Source organism: Ahaetulla prasina, chromosome 12, assembly GCF_028640845.1.
Source record: "Ahaetulla prasina isolate Xishuangbanna chromosome 12, ASM2864084v1, whole genome shotgun sequence".
Lineage (NCBI taxonomy): Eukaryota > Metazoa > Chordata > Lepidosauria > Squamata > Colubridae > Ahaetulla > Ahaetulla prasina.
In genome coordinates, this window is record NC_080550.1 from 25,339,676 (window position 1) to 25,358,086 (window position 18,411).

An 18,411-nucleotide genomic window follows, 5' to 3' on the forward strand; every position below is an offset into this window, starting at 1 on the left:
ATTTGAAAACAAAGAAAAGTACTTTTACTAGGTACATCTGGATTGCAGCAGTATTAAGTTTAATCTGAGACAAAATATGGCTAACATTTCATATCCCCCCATTTGTCCCTCCTCCCTCAGGAGGTCAAGCTGGTCTGGTCCAATGCCAGCTCCTTCTCGGCCCCCGTGGTAATCTTCCTCCGCCGGTTTCTAGCCGTCAATCATCTCAGGAATGCAGTGTCTGTTGAAAAAGCCCGCGCTCTTAGCATTCAGCCGTTAATCACCCCTCCCCCACTGTTATGTCAGACGACACTCTTAAAGGGCCCTTTTCCCTTACCCTGGATGGGGCAATGATACATCTTATATCCTTAACTATTTTACATTACAGAAAGAATCATTTTACATTCTAACTACTGAATATAAATTGTACAAAAAATATGTGAGGATTGGAGTGGAGGCTGACATTCAGCCCTCCTCCAACAAGGACGTCAGTCCTAGAAAGAAAAGAGAAAAGTTAGGGTTTGTTAGGATATTTTTTATAGAATTGTGCTATCTTTTCTGAAGCACGAACATCTTCCTTGTTCACCCATTCAGTTTGGGACAAAGGGAACTGCTTCCAAGCAATGAGATATTGAATTTTATTTCTATGTTTTCTTGAATCCAAGATTTCTTTTATTTCAAAATGTTGTTCGCCCTCTATGAGGATTGGTATAGGAGGGGGTGTATGGTTCGCACGGAAAGTAGATGTGTGTTCTGGTTTCAGCAAGCTTACATGGAAAACGGGGTGAATTCTCCTAAGTGTTTTTGGTAATTCTAGCTGTACAGTCACGGGGTTGATGATTTTCACTATGGGGAAAGGTCCCACATATTTAGGTCCCAGTTTCTTAGATTTTTGAGTAGTTTGTAAATATTTGGTGGAGAGATAAACTTTATCTCCCACTTGGTATTTGTTCTCAGGGGTTCTTTTTTTATCCGCTTGTTTTTTATGTGCACGGTGAGCGTCACTGATCGCCTTGCGAGTCATTTTCCATGTGCTTTGTATTTGATCTATCCATTCTGACAAGGAGGAAACAGTGGTTTCTTCCTTTGGAAGTTCAAAGATAGGAACAAAATCTTGGCCTGAAGCTATTTTAAAAGGAGTAAATCCCGTGCTACTATGAATTGGGTTATTGTAGGCTACTTCAGCAAAAGGTAGGTCTGCCCAATTGTCTTGTTGATAGTTAATGTAACAACGTAAATATTGTTCTAGTACAGAGTTCGAGCGTTCATGGGAGGAGCTTAATCCTTGGGCGGAGCCAATTAGTCGCAAAAATTCTTTCCAAAATTGAGAAGTGAATTGAACTCCTCGATCTGAGATGATGCATTCCGGAATTCCGTGGAGTCTATAAATGTGTTGTACGAACAACTTCGCTAGAGTCTTTGAGGAGGGTATTTTTGAACATGGAATAAAATGGACTTGTTTGGAGAAAAGGTCTGTGACCACCCAGATTACAGTATTGCCTGCACTTTCAGGTAGCTCCACTATGAAATCCATGGATATTTCTTTCCATGGGGCTCCTGGGCGGGCTATTGTTTGAAGTAGGCCAGGAGATTTTCCTGGAGGCCTTTTAGATGATGCGCAAACAGGGCAACTTGCTATATACGATTGAATGTCCTTTTTAAGACTTGGCCACCAAAATTGTCTTTTAAGAAGATGCAAGGTTTTCACAAATCCAAAATGTCCTGCCATTTTGGCATCATGGCATCGTTGTAGGATGGTTTCTCTGAGTGATAGAGGAACATATAGTTTCGCTCCAATCCAAGCCAGTCCATCACGGAGCGTGCATTCATGCGAATGCGCCAAGAACCAGTCATTGGAGTTTAAAGCTTCTTTAAACAACTTGGTTAGTTCATCCGGCAGCGATGTTTCGGTTTTGGTATGGCTTCGAGTTATAGCCGGAGCTGCTAACTGCTGAATAGGAAGTATTGGGCGAACCACCTCGGGGCGTGTACCATTGTATTGGGGCAACCGTGAGAGAGCATCTGCCAAAAAGTTTTTCCCTCCAGGAATGTAACGTAAGGTGAAATTAAAGCGGTTAAAATATTGAGCCCAACGGGCTTGTTTAGGCGAAAGTTTTCTAGGAGTTTTTAGCACTTCTAAATTTTTGTGATCAGTCCAAACTTCAAAAGGATGATTCGAACCTTCCAAGAATTGTCTCCATGTGCGAAGAGCCCAATGAACTGCAAATGCTTCTTTCTCCCAAATAGCCCACCGTCTTTCAGTTTCAGTCAATTTTCGAGAAGTGAAAGCACAAGGTTGTAGTTTACCATCGGCATTGTTTTGGAGTAAAACAGCTCCGACTGCTACATCACTAGCATCCGCTTGTATCACAAAAGGAACATCCATGTCGGGGTGTTTTAAAATAGGTTCAGCGGCAAACAGTCGTTTCAATTTTTCAAACGCTGCTTGACATTCCATTGTCCATTCGAGAGGTAATGATGGTTTGGGTTTTGTATCGCCTTTAGTTTTTAAGAGGTTGGTGATTGGCAAAGCAATTTGAGCAAAGGAGGGGATGAATTGACGATAAAAATTTGCAAATCCCAAAAAACTTTGTAGCTGTTTGCGCGTGCGTGGGGGGGGTCCATTCCAAGACAGCTTTCACTTTCTCTGGGTCCATTTCTAATCCATCCGCCGATATGCGGTACCCTAAGTAGTCTATTTTTGTTTGATGGAAATCACATTTGGATAGCTTGCAATACAGTTCTGCAGATAATAACTTTTTGAGAACAGCTCTTACTTGTTTAATATGTTCTTCCATTGTTTCTGTATAGATAAGTATGTCATCAAGGTAGACAAGAACCCCTTTAAACAAATGCTGATGGAGTATTTCATTTATCAGTTGCATGAAAACTGCGGGCGCCCCCTGCAGTCCAAACGGCAGTACTCGAAACTGGAAACACCCTAGCGGACAGTTGAAAGCGGTTTTCCATTCATCCCCCTCCTTTATACGAACTCTGTAGTAAGCCTCTCGTAGGTCCAATTTGGTGAAAAACTTTCCTTTCGCTAGATGCGCTAACATATCTTTCATGAGCGGCATGGGGTATACGTTTTCGGCGCACACTGCGTTAAGGTTTCTATAGTCAACTATCAGACGAAAAGAGCCATCTTTCTTTTCTCGGAATATCACTGGTGTAGCCACACGAGGCCTAGCCGGTTGGATAAACCCCCGCTCTAAGTTTTTGTCTATGAATTTACGTAGCTCCCCCAATTCCTTTTGGGTCATGGGGTAACCTTTTGGTTTTGGAAGCTTTACCCCTGGAAGGATGTCTATTGCACAGTCAATAGGCCTATGGGGAGGTAGAGCATCTGATGCTTTCTCACTAAAGACTTCTCGCAAGTCCCAGTATTCCTTAGGTATCCTCTCCTCCCCTTCTATCCGTTCGATCATTGCCCCCATCGTATCTTGGAACATGGCCACGGTAGATCCCTCCTTGGTTTCTCTTTTCTCCCCCTTTAGTGTCCTAGAGCGGAAACGTAAGACTCCCATCCTCCAGTTAATATGGGGGTTCCACTTCCGCAGCCATGACAACCCTAGCAACAGGGGTTGGTCCATCCCTGGGGCTACTATGAAGTTTAGGATCTCTCGATGGTCTCCCATTATCATTTCTATGGGTTCTGTTACGAAATGGGCGGGTCCTCCCCCTGCCACAGAGCCATCCAACTGGGCAAAGGCTATGGGCCTACTTAGGGTTCTCAGTTTTAGTTCCATTTTTTCTACTAGTTCGGGACTGATCATGCACCTAGTACATCCAGAGTCTAGTAGTGCTAACATTTTCCCCCTTATTACCCGAAGAGGGTACATGCAGTTTGACTGGAATGTCCAAGGGACCCCGTGTCCAACTCACCAGAAGGTCTTCATCAGACTCTGACGTGGTTTTGCTGTCATCAGTTTCGGTCGATGCTTCGCATTCCTCCCTGATGGGCGTGGTCTTCTTGGCGACGCCCTCTCCCACTTTTGCCGGCTTTTGTGCCTTAGCAGCTGGTTTCACTGGTTCCTTTTCACCACCAGAGGTCGTCCTTGGCTCCAGCTTTACCCGACAGTCGGCTGCTCGATGGCCTTCTTTCCCACATCTGTAGCACGCAGTCGAACGTTGTCTCCCCCCCTCCGGTCTAGGAGCGTGCCTAGAAGGGCCTCCAGGAGAATGGGCAGGGTATGGTCTTCCAGTGCGCTGTCTTCTGCCACGGTCTTTTACTAGTTCGATTTCCATCTCCGCTGCCAGGGTATACCAGCCGTACAACGTGGTTGGAGAGGCTCGTGCCCGGCACAGTTCATAGAGATCTCCATTCAGACCCTCTTTGTAAATGTCGACAAGGGTCACCTCTGACCATCCTCTCATCAAGGGAACTAGATCACTGAACTCCTGGCTGTAATCAGCCACCGGCCTTCTCCCTTGCCTGATGGTTTTCATCCGGCCTTTGGCCTTCTGCTCTGCTAGGGGGTCCTCGAACCTCCTCCTCAGTGCAGTAATAAAATGCTCGTAGTTTTGCAGTAAGGGGGAGTGGTCGGTATATAGTGACACAAACCATGCAGCTGCTCTTCCGGTCAAGTGTTGGGTCACAGCTCTAACTTGTGCCGCCTGTGACCAATAATCTTCCCCCCAGTCTATCATGTGGTCATTCACTATCACCAGGAACAGTTCTAGCTCCTTGGCATTCCCATCAAATTTCTCTGATATGGGGGGGGATTTTTGGCTTTTTCCTTTCCCTGCGCAGCCTTGCTTGGTCAGCAGGTGGCGTGCGACCCCCATCCAATTCAGCTGCCTCTGGGAAGGGGGTTTCCAGCTCTGGGCCTTCAGAAATCTCTCCGCCCTGGGAATCTCCTCCAGCTGGCCCCTTTGTATTTACTTCCTCCTCTTCTCCCTCCCACCTGGAGGACTGAATAGGGGATTCATACCTTTGGCGAGCAGCTTGCCTTACTTTCACTTCACGGAAAAGACGCAATGCCTCCTCCAACTGGAGCTTGTCCCTTATCTCTTGTTCTTCCTTCCAATCTGAAAGTCTTTCCTTCCCCCTTTTTTTTCTTTTAGTCACTCCAGACAGAAGCTCTTCGGTGTTTGGTTTCCACCCTTTCTCTTCCAGTTTTAATTGCTCTATCCACTGAGCTTTGCAATCTTCCAGCTCAGGGTTAAAAGTGTCAGCAGAAAATCCTCCAGACGCCTCCCCCGGTTCAGCAGTTGGCTGGCCTTCCATCAAATTTTTCCTGTCGACCCCCTCGGTATTTTGGTTAAAATCCTGGTTGGTCGACATGCTGCTGAGATTCAACTTACTGTCAGGCTGCCTCTGATTATATCTAGGAAAGAATACACCTTGACTTCATTTGAAAATAAAGAAAAGTACTTTTACTAGGTACATCTGGATTGCAGCAGTATTAAGTTGAATCTGAGACAAAATATGGCAAACATTTCATATTCCCCCATTTGTCCCTCCTCCCTCAGGAGGTCAGGCTGGTCTGGTCCAATGCCAGCTCCTTCTCGGGCCCCGTGGTAATCTTCCTCCGCCGGTCTCTAGCTGTCAATCATCTCAGGAATGCAGTGTCTGTTGGAAAAGCCCGCGCTCTTAGCATTCAGCCGTTAATCACCCCTCCCCCACTGTTATGTCAGACGACACTCTTAAAGGGCCCTTTTCCCTTACCCTGGATGGGGCAATGATACATCTTATATCCTTAACTATTTTACATTACAGAAAGAATCATTTTACATTCTAACTACTGAATATAAATTGTACAAAAAATATGTGAGGATTGGAGTGGAGGCTGACACTCAATTTCATTGATGGCCGCATCAAGGTTGTGTTTGATTTTTGGGGCTGGGGTGGGTGTGGCCAGCTCGATGTCACTTGTGTTGGAGGCGCCTGTGGTGGCCAGTGCGCTCTGCCAGTGAAAACGGGCTTCTAAGCTGCATTTTCAACAGCAACGGCCATCTGCAACCCTCTGTCAGCAAAAACGGAACTTGGGAGGGCTGCCTTTCCGCTGGCAAAGCCATCGAGGGCCGGTTCACTGTTTCCAGGTCGGCCCCATGGGCCAAATCAAAGCACCCTGAGGGTCAAATCTGGCCCGCTGGCCTTGAATTTGACAACGCTGCTCTACGGTTTAGCTTTTAGCTTAGTTGTTAGTCCTCCATGTTTGCTACGTTTCCTCTTTTGGTCATATCACCTCCTCGTCAGACAACAGTCAGAGCCGGAGGGAAACTTCCCTCCTGCAACCCCCACTGCCTCTGCTGCCCAAAACGCCAAGCACAACATTTACTGTACAAGTATCTCAATGCAGCTGGCCATTTGCTGGGAGTTTAAAATGTTATTTGCTCTGGCCCTGATCCCACCAGAACAGTGCACACACACCCTTCGCTTTTCAGGAGGCCTTGAAGTGCTGGCTTTCCCCACAAACGTTGGGGGCAGAATGAGCCTAGGAAGATGATGTCGACATGTGTCAACGCTAAAGTGAACATGGCTGAAGCCATCTTGGAGCCTTCAGGGTTGCCACACAACAGAGGGAGAGGGGGAAATAGACGGGGTTTGATAGACAAAACAAAGTTTTCCTGTGAAAATCAAGAACATTCTCACATGTGGGTGGCCAGTGGAGGAGCAAGTAACCAAGCAAAAGGCCAGCAACTGGATTGGACAGCGTGACTAATGACTTGGAGGAAGGGGAAAAGATTTACTTTTAATTAGGTGAAAGCCATTTAGAATTGGCTTTCACCAGTTGTACCAATACGATGTTTCCAATAAATTGTACTTTGAGGAATCTACCTGCCTCAGAGTTCTCAATTTTTATGGGTACATTACTTGGAATGCTGACAGGCTGACCTGGAGCACCATGAGTTTCTATATACTTTTATGAGTTCTTATTGATTTTTATTCTGACTGTTTGGGTATGTATGCTTTTATTTTATGCTGCATGGTTGTTGCAATATGGGCAGCTATATAGCTTTTTTAAAATAACATAAAATAAAAACAATTATCAATTCTTTCGCTATGAGCAAGCTTTCCTAAGTGAGGCTGCAGTCAGTGTCATCTGCTGGTCCCACCAAATTGTGGGAGGGGGCAAAAGCAACTACAGCCATGGGAATATCAGAGGACCCAAAATAACTATAAATGCAATGGATAGCAAAGATTCATTTGGTCTGGAAAGAAAGGAAAATTTACTCAAACTGGTTTACTCAGAGACACAAGACAAATATATTACAGCTTACTACTTATTTCTAGAGAGTTCTGAAAACTACAGACAAAAGAAACTAATGAAAAAAAATCATCCTGCATGGATCAGAAATACTGACCAAAATTCATTTTGAAGTATTTTGTGGAGAAAGAATCCTGATAGTAATGCCAACTGGTCATAAATTGGCTATAGCATTCTTTGCTATTCACTCCACTGTCCTTTTTTATGATTAAAGATAAATATGAGCATAGATATGAGTGCACATGTGAACTGTATATACTGGTATACTTTTATCATTCAACCATTCAAAGGGAGTAGAGAATTATCATTAGCCATAATTTTAGCCAAAACTGAAAATCCATCAGCCAGGATCTTCAAAACCAAATCTTGTACCTATATCCAGGTTAGGAATATTTCCTTCGTTTTAAAACGTGAAATCTAAATGTCTATTGGATGTATATATTTGTTATAGAATTCATCTAAGAATTGCAATATGCAATTTATTTTAAATACCAATTTTGTATTTTATCACCAATTTTGTAAATCTAAATATACTGCTAAAGGGGATCTATATAAAGATTCCTTCAAACGTTTCTGAAAGAAATTAACAAAGAATTAAGAGACACCCACCTATTTTTAAATCTATCTAGTGCAGCAATTCCAAAATAGTACATTTTGGATGTAAAAGGCTTTCGTAAGGCTTCAAGCACATAGCGCAGGGCCAGGCCCAGGGCCATATAGGTCACCAATCCCTTCTCGATTATCCCACCAAAGAGACAGGCTGTTATGTGGAGCTCTTTATCGGGATATTGTGGGAAAAAACGATATTCTTCAAATAAATTCCTCAGCATACAGTTAAATACTTCTCGCTCCCGTTTAATGTTAGAGTCCTTAAATCTCTGTAGCATTTCTAACACCTGTAAGAAAATCAGAATGTTATAAAGAAAATTCATTTATGCACAGCCCTATGTAAAATGAACAGTTTTTTAAGTTAATCTAGCCAGTTTGGCTAGAGCTCTCTGTAAACAAGGTGGTAAATATAACTTTCATTTGTTAAGCTAGTTATCACAAGATTTTTAAAATAATTATAAACATTTTTTTAAAGGAAGAAAAGGTCAAGTCTGCTACAAGTTGACCTTGACTCCTGATGAGTTCATGGAGCATTCAGTTAAAATTCAATTATCTGACCGCCTCTGTTTTTTCAAGACAACTCAGCTCAGTGACCACCTGCTATCATATATTGCAATTATGTTTCTTAATATTGATGAATCACAAAACTAGTGTATTTTAAAGCCACTATAAAATGATCCAATTCAAACTTTTAAGCCATTCTGACATTCAAAGATGGCAAAATTCTGAGGCATGCAAAGGAAAAAATATTGTTCCAGACAAGAATGTTTGCTTAAAATTGGGTTCAGTTAAAGCCTGAATCATTTTCAAAACTACTAGTGCAGGTTTACTTGCTAGACCTTCTTATCATCTGGCATATAATAAGGCATACTCAATAAAATTTAGGCATACTTAATAAAATACATCAGCAATAAGATTTACTAATAGATTAATGTTTAAAATATAGGTAGTCCTCACTCACCAACTGCAATTTGGACCAGCAACTCTGTTGGGAAGTGGTATGGTCATTAAGTACAAATCAAGTGACCACACCAATTTATGACATTAGTACTGGCTCAGTCATTAAGTGAATAACTAGACAGTAAAAGTGATGTGATGTGACCATCTCTTGTGACTTTCTGCCGGCTTCCCCATGGATTTTGCTTATAGTCAGCTTTGAAAGTCACAAATGGTGATCACATGACTGCAGGATGCTGCAGCCATAGTAAATGAACACGCTGCCAAGTGCCAAAATTGTGATCACATGACTGTGGGGACAATGGCTGCAACTTAGAGAACCAGTTGTAAGTCTTGTTTTTCACTGCTGTTGAAAGGGCTCTGAACAAGTGGTCAGTAAGTGAGAACTATCTGCAATTTTGTTTTGCATACAGCATATACTGAAAATGCAAAGGTTGGCTGTAACTGTACAAAAAGTATTATTTCAAAACTTTCAATTTTCATTATTTTGCAACCCAACAGAAAGTACCATTGTCAGCAATTGCCATGCCAAGAGTTTGATAATACTTGAAAAAAAAGCATTTGTCTCCAAACTTACCTCATCTACAGACATGGTGGGATGGGGTGGGTGATTATAAATACGCTGAAAATAGCTGTTGGCTTCATCATCAATCTCTTTGCTAAAGTGCTGATTAGCCTCTGGCCATACCTGAGATAAGTCAGCTGTTGGAAAAAGGCACGTACAAATTAAGAACAAAAATTAAACTATTCAGTCACAACCATAAAGGATACACTGAGAGAAAAATAAGTGAAGTATTTGCAGAAGAGAGTCAGTTTGGGGTAGTAGTTAAGGTACCAGGCTAGAAACTGGGAATCTGTGAGCTCTACTTCTGTCTTGGGCATGAAGCCAGCTTGGGCCAGTCCCCAACGTTTTTGAAAACGTTGCCAATAAAACCACAAGGCTTATTCAACCAATGCACCCGAATACTTGTGCAGGTGTAAGAAAGGATGATTCAATATTAATATATCCTACAGGAAAGTGAAGCTGAAAAAATATTGGAAATTTCAGTAAGACAACAATCTAGCATACTGTGTAGCTCCAAACTGGACACAAAAGATACACATTTTGGAATGGTCTTTGGACTCCCACCCACAATATGAGTGAACGTGGGAAGATCTCAAACATGCTGTACATTCAAAGATACTTGAGAACTGAACTGGAACTGGAACAGTTGCTTAAGGAAAAGGGAGGGTTTTTTCCAAAAAATAAAGAACAGAGAGACCTCTTTAGCTGGCTAAAGGAAATTTTGGGAGCTGTAATTTCTTTTTAAGGGAGTGTTGCAAAGTACTGACTGAAAGGGTATCCACAGCTCTACATCTGCCAGAGTCACTCCTTTTTTATTACATACCCAGCACCATCCACCCCTGCAGCCTAAACCAACAAAGCTGTGGGCTGGTCAACAATCAAACATCACCACTTACAAGGTTTCACCTTACTCTGCTGGAATGTGGGCTGGTTCAGTCCTGATGTGTTCAGCTTTCTTGGCACAAATGGATCATTATTCACTGCAGGGAGGCCAAGGTTCCCAGTTCCAATACCCAGACTACCTGTTGTGAGACCACCTACTGAAAAAACAAAATAATTATATCTGACTTTAGAACAATACAGTTATCCTTGAAAAGTTCAACTGTTGATTGATTGACATTTTTTATATTTCATATTTATTTATTTATATTTCATATTTCTTAACTATCTATTCCAAAGAGGGCTGGTGGTGCAGTGGTTAGAATGCAGTATTGCGGGTAAATTCTGCCCACAGCCAAGAGTTCAATCCTAACCGGCTCAAGGTTAATTCAGCCTTCCATCCTTCCGAGGTCAATAAAACGAGAACCCAGATTGTTGGGGGCAATACCCTAACATTTGCAAACTGCTCAGAGAGTGCTGTAAAGCACCATGGAGCACTATATAAATCTAAGTACTATTTTTATTGCTATTTCCTTTGATATAATGATCCAATGTACAAAGGAGTGTTCAAATTATAGGGCTCAAGGATTCCACTACCCTGAAAATATAAAAGACATTGCAGAAGTCAACAATAGTGATATTTTTGTACATGCCAAATAGCAGTAGTTATACTGAAATAGCTTCCTCCATTTTGCATGTATTCAGAAATGCATTATTGCAAATCCCACTTTTTTTTCTTTTTTTCTTTTGCTTTCATCTGCAAGCTCAGAAAATTTGGGCTTTGGGAATAGGAAGCAGTATCTCTTGAGAAAGAATTGATTCTTGGGAAAAGAAGGCCATCTGTAGAGTTTCTGGATACAGATAAGAAAATGTAACAAAAATAGTTTCCCCTTAAGTGAGAAAGGAGCAAGGCATAGTATTTAATGTTTGGCTACAACAGGAGGCTCAAGCAGAGTACCTGGAAGTTGCGAAGAGAGTCCACCAATCCCACTAAAAGGTGTGTTCTGGTTTTGTGTAGAAAGCGGTGGAAATGCTTTTGCTGGTGACTGCGGAGTACTAAAAGCAGAACTCAAGTTTGGAGGAAATCCAGGCACACTCTGGGTATGAGGAACCGTTGGGCCACCTAAACTGAGAGATGCCATCCCAGCAGCAAGTGGATCAATCTGACAAGAATAAAACATCAAGGAAAAGAAAACAGTTATTCATCTATTTGTATCAAATGGTTTATTATCTTTATTTAGATCACACCTGCCAAATCAGTAATGTTTTGCAACAAATCCTGACATGATGGGTCTGTTCCTACCAACATAAGAAGAATCATGAAGATCAGATCCAAAAGCCCATCTGAAATGGCTTTTTGTTCCCCAAATGCCGATCATCAGCTCTGAAAAGCTAAAAAAATCAACTGGAGTTTTGCCTACAAAACTGGAAATTAGATGATATACAGAATGACCCTCAAGACTGAAGGTAGTCTTATCCTCTGAGACTAGAAAGAGACAGGACATAAAAACACAATAAGCAGAGGTAGTCAGAAAGGTTAAGAGGAAAACACACACAGCAGAGCTATATGGAGAGAGAATGCCATAAGCCAAAGTGAATTTGGATTTGAAAGTGTACATACATTAAAGCATAAATAAAGAACAGCTAGTGGAAAGCAATGAGTTTGATGCGGCCTCTGAACGTATCAGCACAATAAATAAGAGTGAAATCACTTTATCTATTAAAAAGACACTTCTGCAGAATTCTGGTGATGGCTCTTTTAGATTATAAATTAACCGTCAACTCTCTGAAGTCATATTGCTTTTACTTTGTTTCTTAGTTGCCATACATATGGGGGGAGGGGGAACTATGGGATGTGGGATAATTTCCTCCCAGATGCCAGACATAACAGCAATAAGGCTCGTGAGAATCAAGGTTGTCTCAATGAGACCTCGTAACGGCTGGTTAACATGATCAGTGACACTAGGGGGTGGGTAATTATAACAAAACACGGGAAATATTTAGAGTTGGTTTCACATTTGAACGTGCCAATATGATGTACCCAATAAAATGGATCTTTGAGAAAATCCACAGCCTCAGAGTCCTGAACTGATTGGGCCCATTACTTGGAATCGTGACATTAACATGCAGGACAACTATCTTCCAACTGCCCATAATGTTCAGTACTTCAGCATGGCCTTACTGCAGATAAGTTTTTCAAAATGTACGTCCAGACTCCTATCTTCTTTCTTTCTTTCTCTTTCCTTCCTTCCTTCTTTCTTTCTTTCAATCAGTAGAACACAGCCAAATACAGTATTTAGAAAATAAATAATGAAAGGGGACAGAAATCTACCTGTGAGTGAAGTCCTAGAGTTGTTCCTTGCTTTTTCAAAGAGCAGTTCAGCTGAGAGCCAAAGAGCCCCATTATCACAAGCCCTTACAATCTAGCACTGATGCTTGGCCTGAGAAGCTGTAAAGGGCCAATCAGGTTCAAAGGCTGTGCTTAACCTGCAAGGTAACATTTACCATGCAAAGAAAACAGGATGAACTCCTTTTGAATGAGGCTGAATTCTGCACACCGAAAAACCAATAAGCAAAAGAACCTGCTTCTCTCATGCTTGTTACATACCTGCACAGGGGAGATGGCATCCAGGCTGCTAGCACTGGGGGGACGTCCTTTGGGCATCACACCAGGCGGTGGCTGTCTGGCTTTGTTCACTACATTGCTGCAGTTGGCTACCATGGTGAGAATAGTTTCCGACAGCTCTTGCGATACACTTCTAATGGAGAAACCAAGTCATTTTTACTGAGAATTACCAGAAAGTCAGTTTGTTTTAGCACTGTTCCAAGAACTACATTTCGTCCTGGCTATAAACTTGGCTAGATGGAAAGGCTAGCAAATCCTCTATCTTAGAACTGGCTTGTTTGAGCTTAGATCTCTTTCTCCCAATGCATTCTAATATCCTCTTGTATAACTGAGGGACAAAAAGCTCAACGTATTTTAACAGTTTTCCCCCAGCAAGCAAAAGCTGAAGGACACAAAAGAATCTTAAAGATAGCTCATGACTTGGTTGTCAGGGATTGAGATGTTGATTGTGCCTGCATCTAGGAAGAGAACGATGGTATTGATGGTTCCTTTTTCTTTTTTAAAAAAGTTTTGTATGGATTCCCAACTTAGAGCACAACTCTGAGCTGTCACAATGACAAAACTACAAAATCATAAAACCAAAATTAAAAACTTGGTGCCTCAGTTACCCTCCCAGGATCCTCCAACAAATATGCCTAGGCATTCAATGCTACCTCAGTTCCTGCGAGAAGAGACAGGGCTTGATGGCCTTCCAGAAGACTAAAAGGGTCGGACTTGTTGGATGGTCAGGGGGAAGGTGTTCCACAATGTGTGACAGCCATGGAAAAGGCAGGGTTACTAGGTCCCCACAGATGGCAGTATGTCAAGGAAGGCACCTGGAGCTGCTATCTTCTCTGATCTAGTGGGATGGGCAGATCCCTTCAGGGATAGGAGGTCCAATAAATAGCCTGGTTTGTACCATGTAGGGTTCAAGGCATGAGTTACCCCGAGAGGAAACACTTGGAGTGAAATAAGAATCTGTGCAAAGGTCCTAACTGGCATCTGCTCTTCAAGCAGAAGGGGGGAGTCTAGAATCACCTAACAGTGCAGGACCTCAGTGCAACTCTATCCAGAGTCAAAAATGGTATAACACCTGACCAGGGGGTACAGGGGGCAAAACCCCAAAGCCCCGGTGCCATGCCAGGGTTGAGTTGAACACTGATCCTCCCACAGCAACTTACAGCCTCCAGGCACTCAGTCATCCCCGCAACAGCACCACCTGCCCAGCCAGGAATGGAAATGTATTACTGGGCATCCTCAACATACTGAGGATACTGGCCCTTGTGCCATCGATTGACTTTTCCCAGTGGCTTCATGTAGATATTAAAGCAGAGATGTAAGTGACATGACCTCTGAGGTACTCCGCATCCTCTCAAGAAAGGAGAACCATTGCCAAAGAGTATCTCCCATTCCTAGCCCCTGAAGCCAGCCCTGAAGGACACAATGGTTGATGGTACTGAAAGCTGTCAAGAAAACACAGAGTGCCAGGATGATTGTACTATCCTGTCCAGTCTACCAAAGGACATCTGCATTTACAACTAATGCCACCTCAGTACTGTACACCAGCCTGAATCCAGCCTGAAAAGGGTCCAAATAACCTATTTCCTCCAGGGCCCACTATGGCCGAGTGCCAACTCTCCTTCTCAACAATCTGTTCTAAAAATGAGTCTGAACTAAAGTTATTCAACCCTGTTGAGTCCAAGGATGGCCTTCTGAGAAGGGAGCACACTACCACTTCCTTCAAGAACTGGTGATGCCACCTCACCAGTTGAAGAGGTACCTAAAGTGCTATCTATGATTCTACATTTCTAGGAAGTTACAGATTGATTAGAAGAAATTCAGAGGAAAACAGCAAAGATGATATAAAGATCTAAGGATATGCCAAACCATGACAGGTTTAGGTTGAAGAAAACTGGGGTAGTCAGGCTGGAGAAAAGAAGATGGTGGGAATATATGATGAAGCTATGTGGAGATACATAAAGGAAAGCAACCGGGAAGGTGGTCAAGAACTACCTTCTCCAGCTACAGACCACCAGATCCAAAATGACACGTTGCAGCTACAAGTAATTTGTTTAAATATAGGAAAACTTCCTGACTGTAATATCTGTAAAACATCACTGTGAATGTTGTGGGTACTTCATCTCTATATGGTTTAAAGGAGAGGGTTAGCATTAGAGTTAGTTAGCTGCACCATGCTTTACAAGTCCTCCAAAGGTCATCCGCAAGTTTACCCAATGCCATGTCTGTACTGTACACCAGCACTGTAACCTAGACTGAAAAGGGTCCAATAATCCACTTGATTGAGGATCCTCTGAAGTTGAGCAGTAACCATCCTCTCAACAGCCTTCAAAAAGGAAGTGTGGAGATTGGATGAAAGCTGTCGAACACGATTGGGTCTGGCGTCTTGAGAAGGGGCTCACAGACCCTTCTGTCATTCACCTCACTGTTTTACATGGAGGGAAATAATCTTATACTAAGCATGGTTACACCTAACTAGTACTTGATGGAAGTGCATCAAGAGACTCCAGGCTACACAAGGAAGAAAGCAGCAGTAAACCACTTCCGTATTGCTGTCAAGAAAATTACCCAAGAAACAAATGATGAATCCATTTTGACCCTGTAGTTTGTAAATTTTAAATGTAAATCCAGTATTGCCATATAGATAGATAGATAGATAGATAGATAGATAGAGAGAGAGAGAGAGAGAGAGAGAGAGAGAGAGAGATAAATAGAAGGAAAAAAAATCATTTATTGGTTTAAGACAAATAATATTTTGCATATACCAATGTTGATGATTATCCTTGTATGTATTTAAAATTCATACCTCTTTTCAACTTGCTATTTGTCCACAAAGTTCATACCTCAACCTTATTGACCAAGTGGGTCTCTAGCTAAGCTACAGAGTATCTCACACTGAACTCCCCTCATCTGCTTTAGCCCCTAAACAGACATCCTTTTAAAGAAGATCATGATTTGCTTACCCAGCACAAGCCTGAAGGCAAGCTAGCATTGTTGCTAGTGTCTCTGGTGGAAGTTGAGCACTTTTGGGCTGGTCTTTCTCTGGAGCAAGACCACCCAAGATAGAGGGACATCTTCTCTTCAAGAAAGTCATACAAGCTTGGATGAAGGGCTCCTAGGGAGGAGAAGAAGTGCAAAGCTATATGAGATGCATATAGTATAAGCACAAAAATAACTTCATATTTATAAAAAATAATAAAGGCAGGATATAAATAAATAGAAGTAAGTTAGGATTGGGTGAGTTAAAGTTCAACACATTTAAGGGCATACTTTGCACACACGAACAGAAGGACACTTTAAAATAAGCAATGGTTTTCATCAGAAAACAATTTGCAGAATGAATTAAGAAAACCCTACTTACCCCGTGCTCCCGAATTTTATCTGTGAGCCATTTGTCTAGTTTGAGGTATTCCCGCCGAGAGGCAAGGGCAGCAAGGTCAATAACAAAGGCAAATGGAGTACCATTCAGCAGCATAGACAATGCCTGAAGAAAAAAAAAGCTGCTAGTCCATATGGCAAGCCTGACTTCTCTACTAGCCTTCCTGTAGTGATCTGCAAATTCATTTCCACGGCACAGCATTTGTGGTGGAAGAAAGCAACATGTCTTCCCAGGTGGAAGTTCTTTGGGAATCCTAAAAATTAGCAGGGTGGGCATGTGAGAGAGAAATGAATGGCCACAGGAAGGGCATGCCTGCTGAAGACGGAAAGGTGCTCAGAAGCAGAAAACTAGTCCCCCTCCTAATTTTTCCTTTGCCTGAAACAATCGTCCTCTTCAGCATCACAATAGAATAGAATAGAATAGAATTTATTGGCCAAGTGTGATTGGACACACAAGGAATTTGTTTTGGTGCATATGCTCTCTGTGTACATAAAAGAAAATGAAAAAAAACCAAACCTTCATCAAAGGTACAACATTTACAACACAAATGATGGTCATAGGTTGCAATTTAATCCTTAATGATAGCAACAAAAAGTTAGTCATACAGTCAAAAGTGGAAAGAGATTGGTGATGAAAACGATGAGAAGATTAATAGTAGTGTAGATTTAGTAAATAGTTTGACAGTGTTGAGGGAATTATTTGTTTAGCAGAGTGATGGCCTTGTGTCTAGTTGTTCTGATGTGCAGTGCTCTATAGCATCGTTTTGATGGTAGGAGTTGAAACAGTTTATGTCCAGCATGTGAGGGATCTGTAAATATTTTCACGGCCCTCTTCTTGATTCGTGCAGTATACAAGTCCTCAAAGGAAGGCAGGTTGGTAGCAATTATTTTTTCTGCAGTTCTAATTATTCTCTGAAGTCTGTGTCTTTCTTGTTGGGTTGCAAACCAAACCAGACAGTTATAGAGATGCAAATGACAGACTCAATAATTCCTCTGTAGTGACTATATCCTTCTAGTTCAGATTTACCACTGTTTCACACTGGACCAGGAACTGCAGGTATTTTGACTGGATGGAGCTCCCAATAATATTGGAATATACTGAATATTGGAAAGCTAATATACTGGAAGAACAAAAGCTAGTAGTCTGTAAACTACTGATCACAAACTACTAATTAACAATTAATTAATTAGTGGAATAACTTGCCTCCAGAAGTTGTGAATGTTCAAACAGTGGAAGTTTTTAAGAAGAGATTGGACAACCATTTGTCTGAAATGTTATAGGGTTTCCTGCCTGAGCAGACATTGAAGACTTCCAAGATCCTTATCAGCTGTTCTGTTTTACTGAAAACATTTCCAATTTATTCTAGAAAGGTGTTTGGAATAAAAGAACCATTCATAAATTTATAAAATTATTTTTATAGTTTAAATTTGGATTGCTTAAAAGTCTTGCATAATGAATAGAACCATATGCCTTAGCTATGCTGCTTGATAATATATTATCAAACTGGGTATTCCCTGCCTCGCCGTATATGAGGTTTATATAAATTCCTTTTTTAAAAAAATGCTGCACTTTTTTTTTTCTTTTGCAAGAACGAACTTTCTTTTCTCTCAAGCTTTTCACTCTATCTCTGGACTCATGTAGAACCACATTATTTTGATAAATTGTAACAATTTGGGTGGGGTCTCTGTTTTTCTCTCTCTGTCTATCTCCCTCCCTCCCTCCGTCTATCTCTCTCTGTCTCTCAAGTGTCTTAAAATGCCCCCACCCCCCAAGAAAACTCCCATTTCCACTGAGAGGTCCTAAGATAGAAAATTTGAGACTAGCAAAGATTTTCACTTTCACTGCCCCAATTTGCCTTAAAATATAGAATTTTTTAAAATCATGGCTATTGCCTTTTCTCTGCTGCTACATGTGTCATTTTGATCATTTTGATGTATGGTTTTTATCTTGTTTCTAAATATTGTTAAAATAATGTAAAAACTGATAACCGTCGCAGTGTCTGGAGATACATGATCAAACTTCAGGTGCTTGCCAACCAGCCTGTATTTATGATGGTTGCAGGGTCCCATAATTGCCATTCACAACCTTTCAAAGTTAATGAGGTAATCAGACCTGCTTAATTGTTATGTGATCAGCAAAAAAGGTCATAAAATTGGGTATAACTTACTTAGCAACCGCATGGCTTAAGTGTTACAAGTTCCGGTCC

The 18,411-nt window shown here is 41.7% G+C and overlaps 1 protein-coding gene and 1 non-coding gene across 7 annotated transcripts in view; both read right to left on the minus strand.

Annotated features, from left to right (window-relative positions):
- The window catches only part of CNOT1 (CCR4-NOT transcription complex subunit 1), a 128,803-nt gene that overhangs the window by 55,870 nt on the left and 54,522 nt on the right, over positions 1-18,411 (minus strand). For 3 of the 6 annotated variants that reach the window (XM_058155037.1, XM_058155035.1, XM_058155040.1), the window contains 7 exons: positions 16,188-16,310; positions 15,790-15,941; positions 12,812-12,962; positions 11,162-11,366; positions 10,221-10,364; positions 9,337-9,461; positions 7,803-8,089 (listed from right to left, as the gene is read on the minus strand). In XM_058155037.1, the coding sequence (XP_058011020.1) occupies positions 7,803-8,089; positions 9,337-9,461; positions 10,221-10,364; positions 11,162-11,366; positions 12,812-12,962; positions 15,790-15,941; positions 16,188-16,310 (1,187 nt within the window). The remainder of the gene's footprint in view (positions 1-7,802; positions 8,090-9,336; positions 9,462-10,220; positions 10,365-11,161; positions 11,367-12,811; positions 12,963-15,789; positions 15,942-16,187; positions 16,311-18,411) is intronic. The other 3 variants (XM_058155038.1, XM_058155036.1, XM_058155039.1) reach the window with 2 other exon arrangements.
- LOC131184447 (small nucleolar RNA SNORA50) lies at positions 12,554-12,687 on the minus strand. Its single transcript, XR_009151976.1, has one exon. It is a non-coding gene; the product is annotated as a small nucleolar RNA SNORA50 (small nucleolar RNA).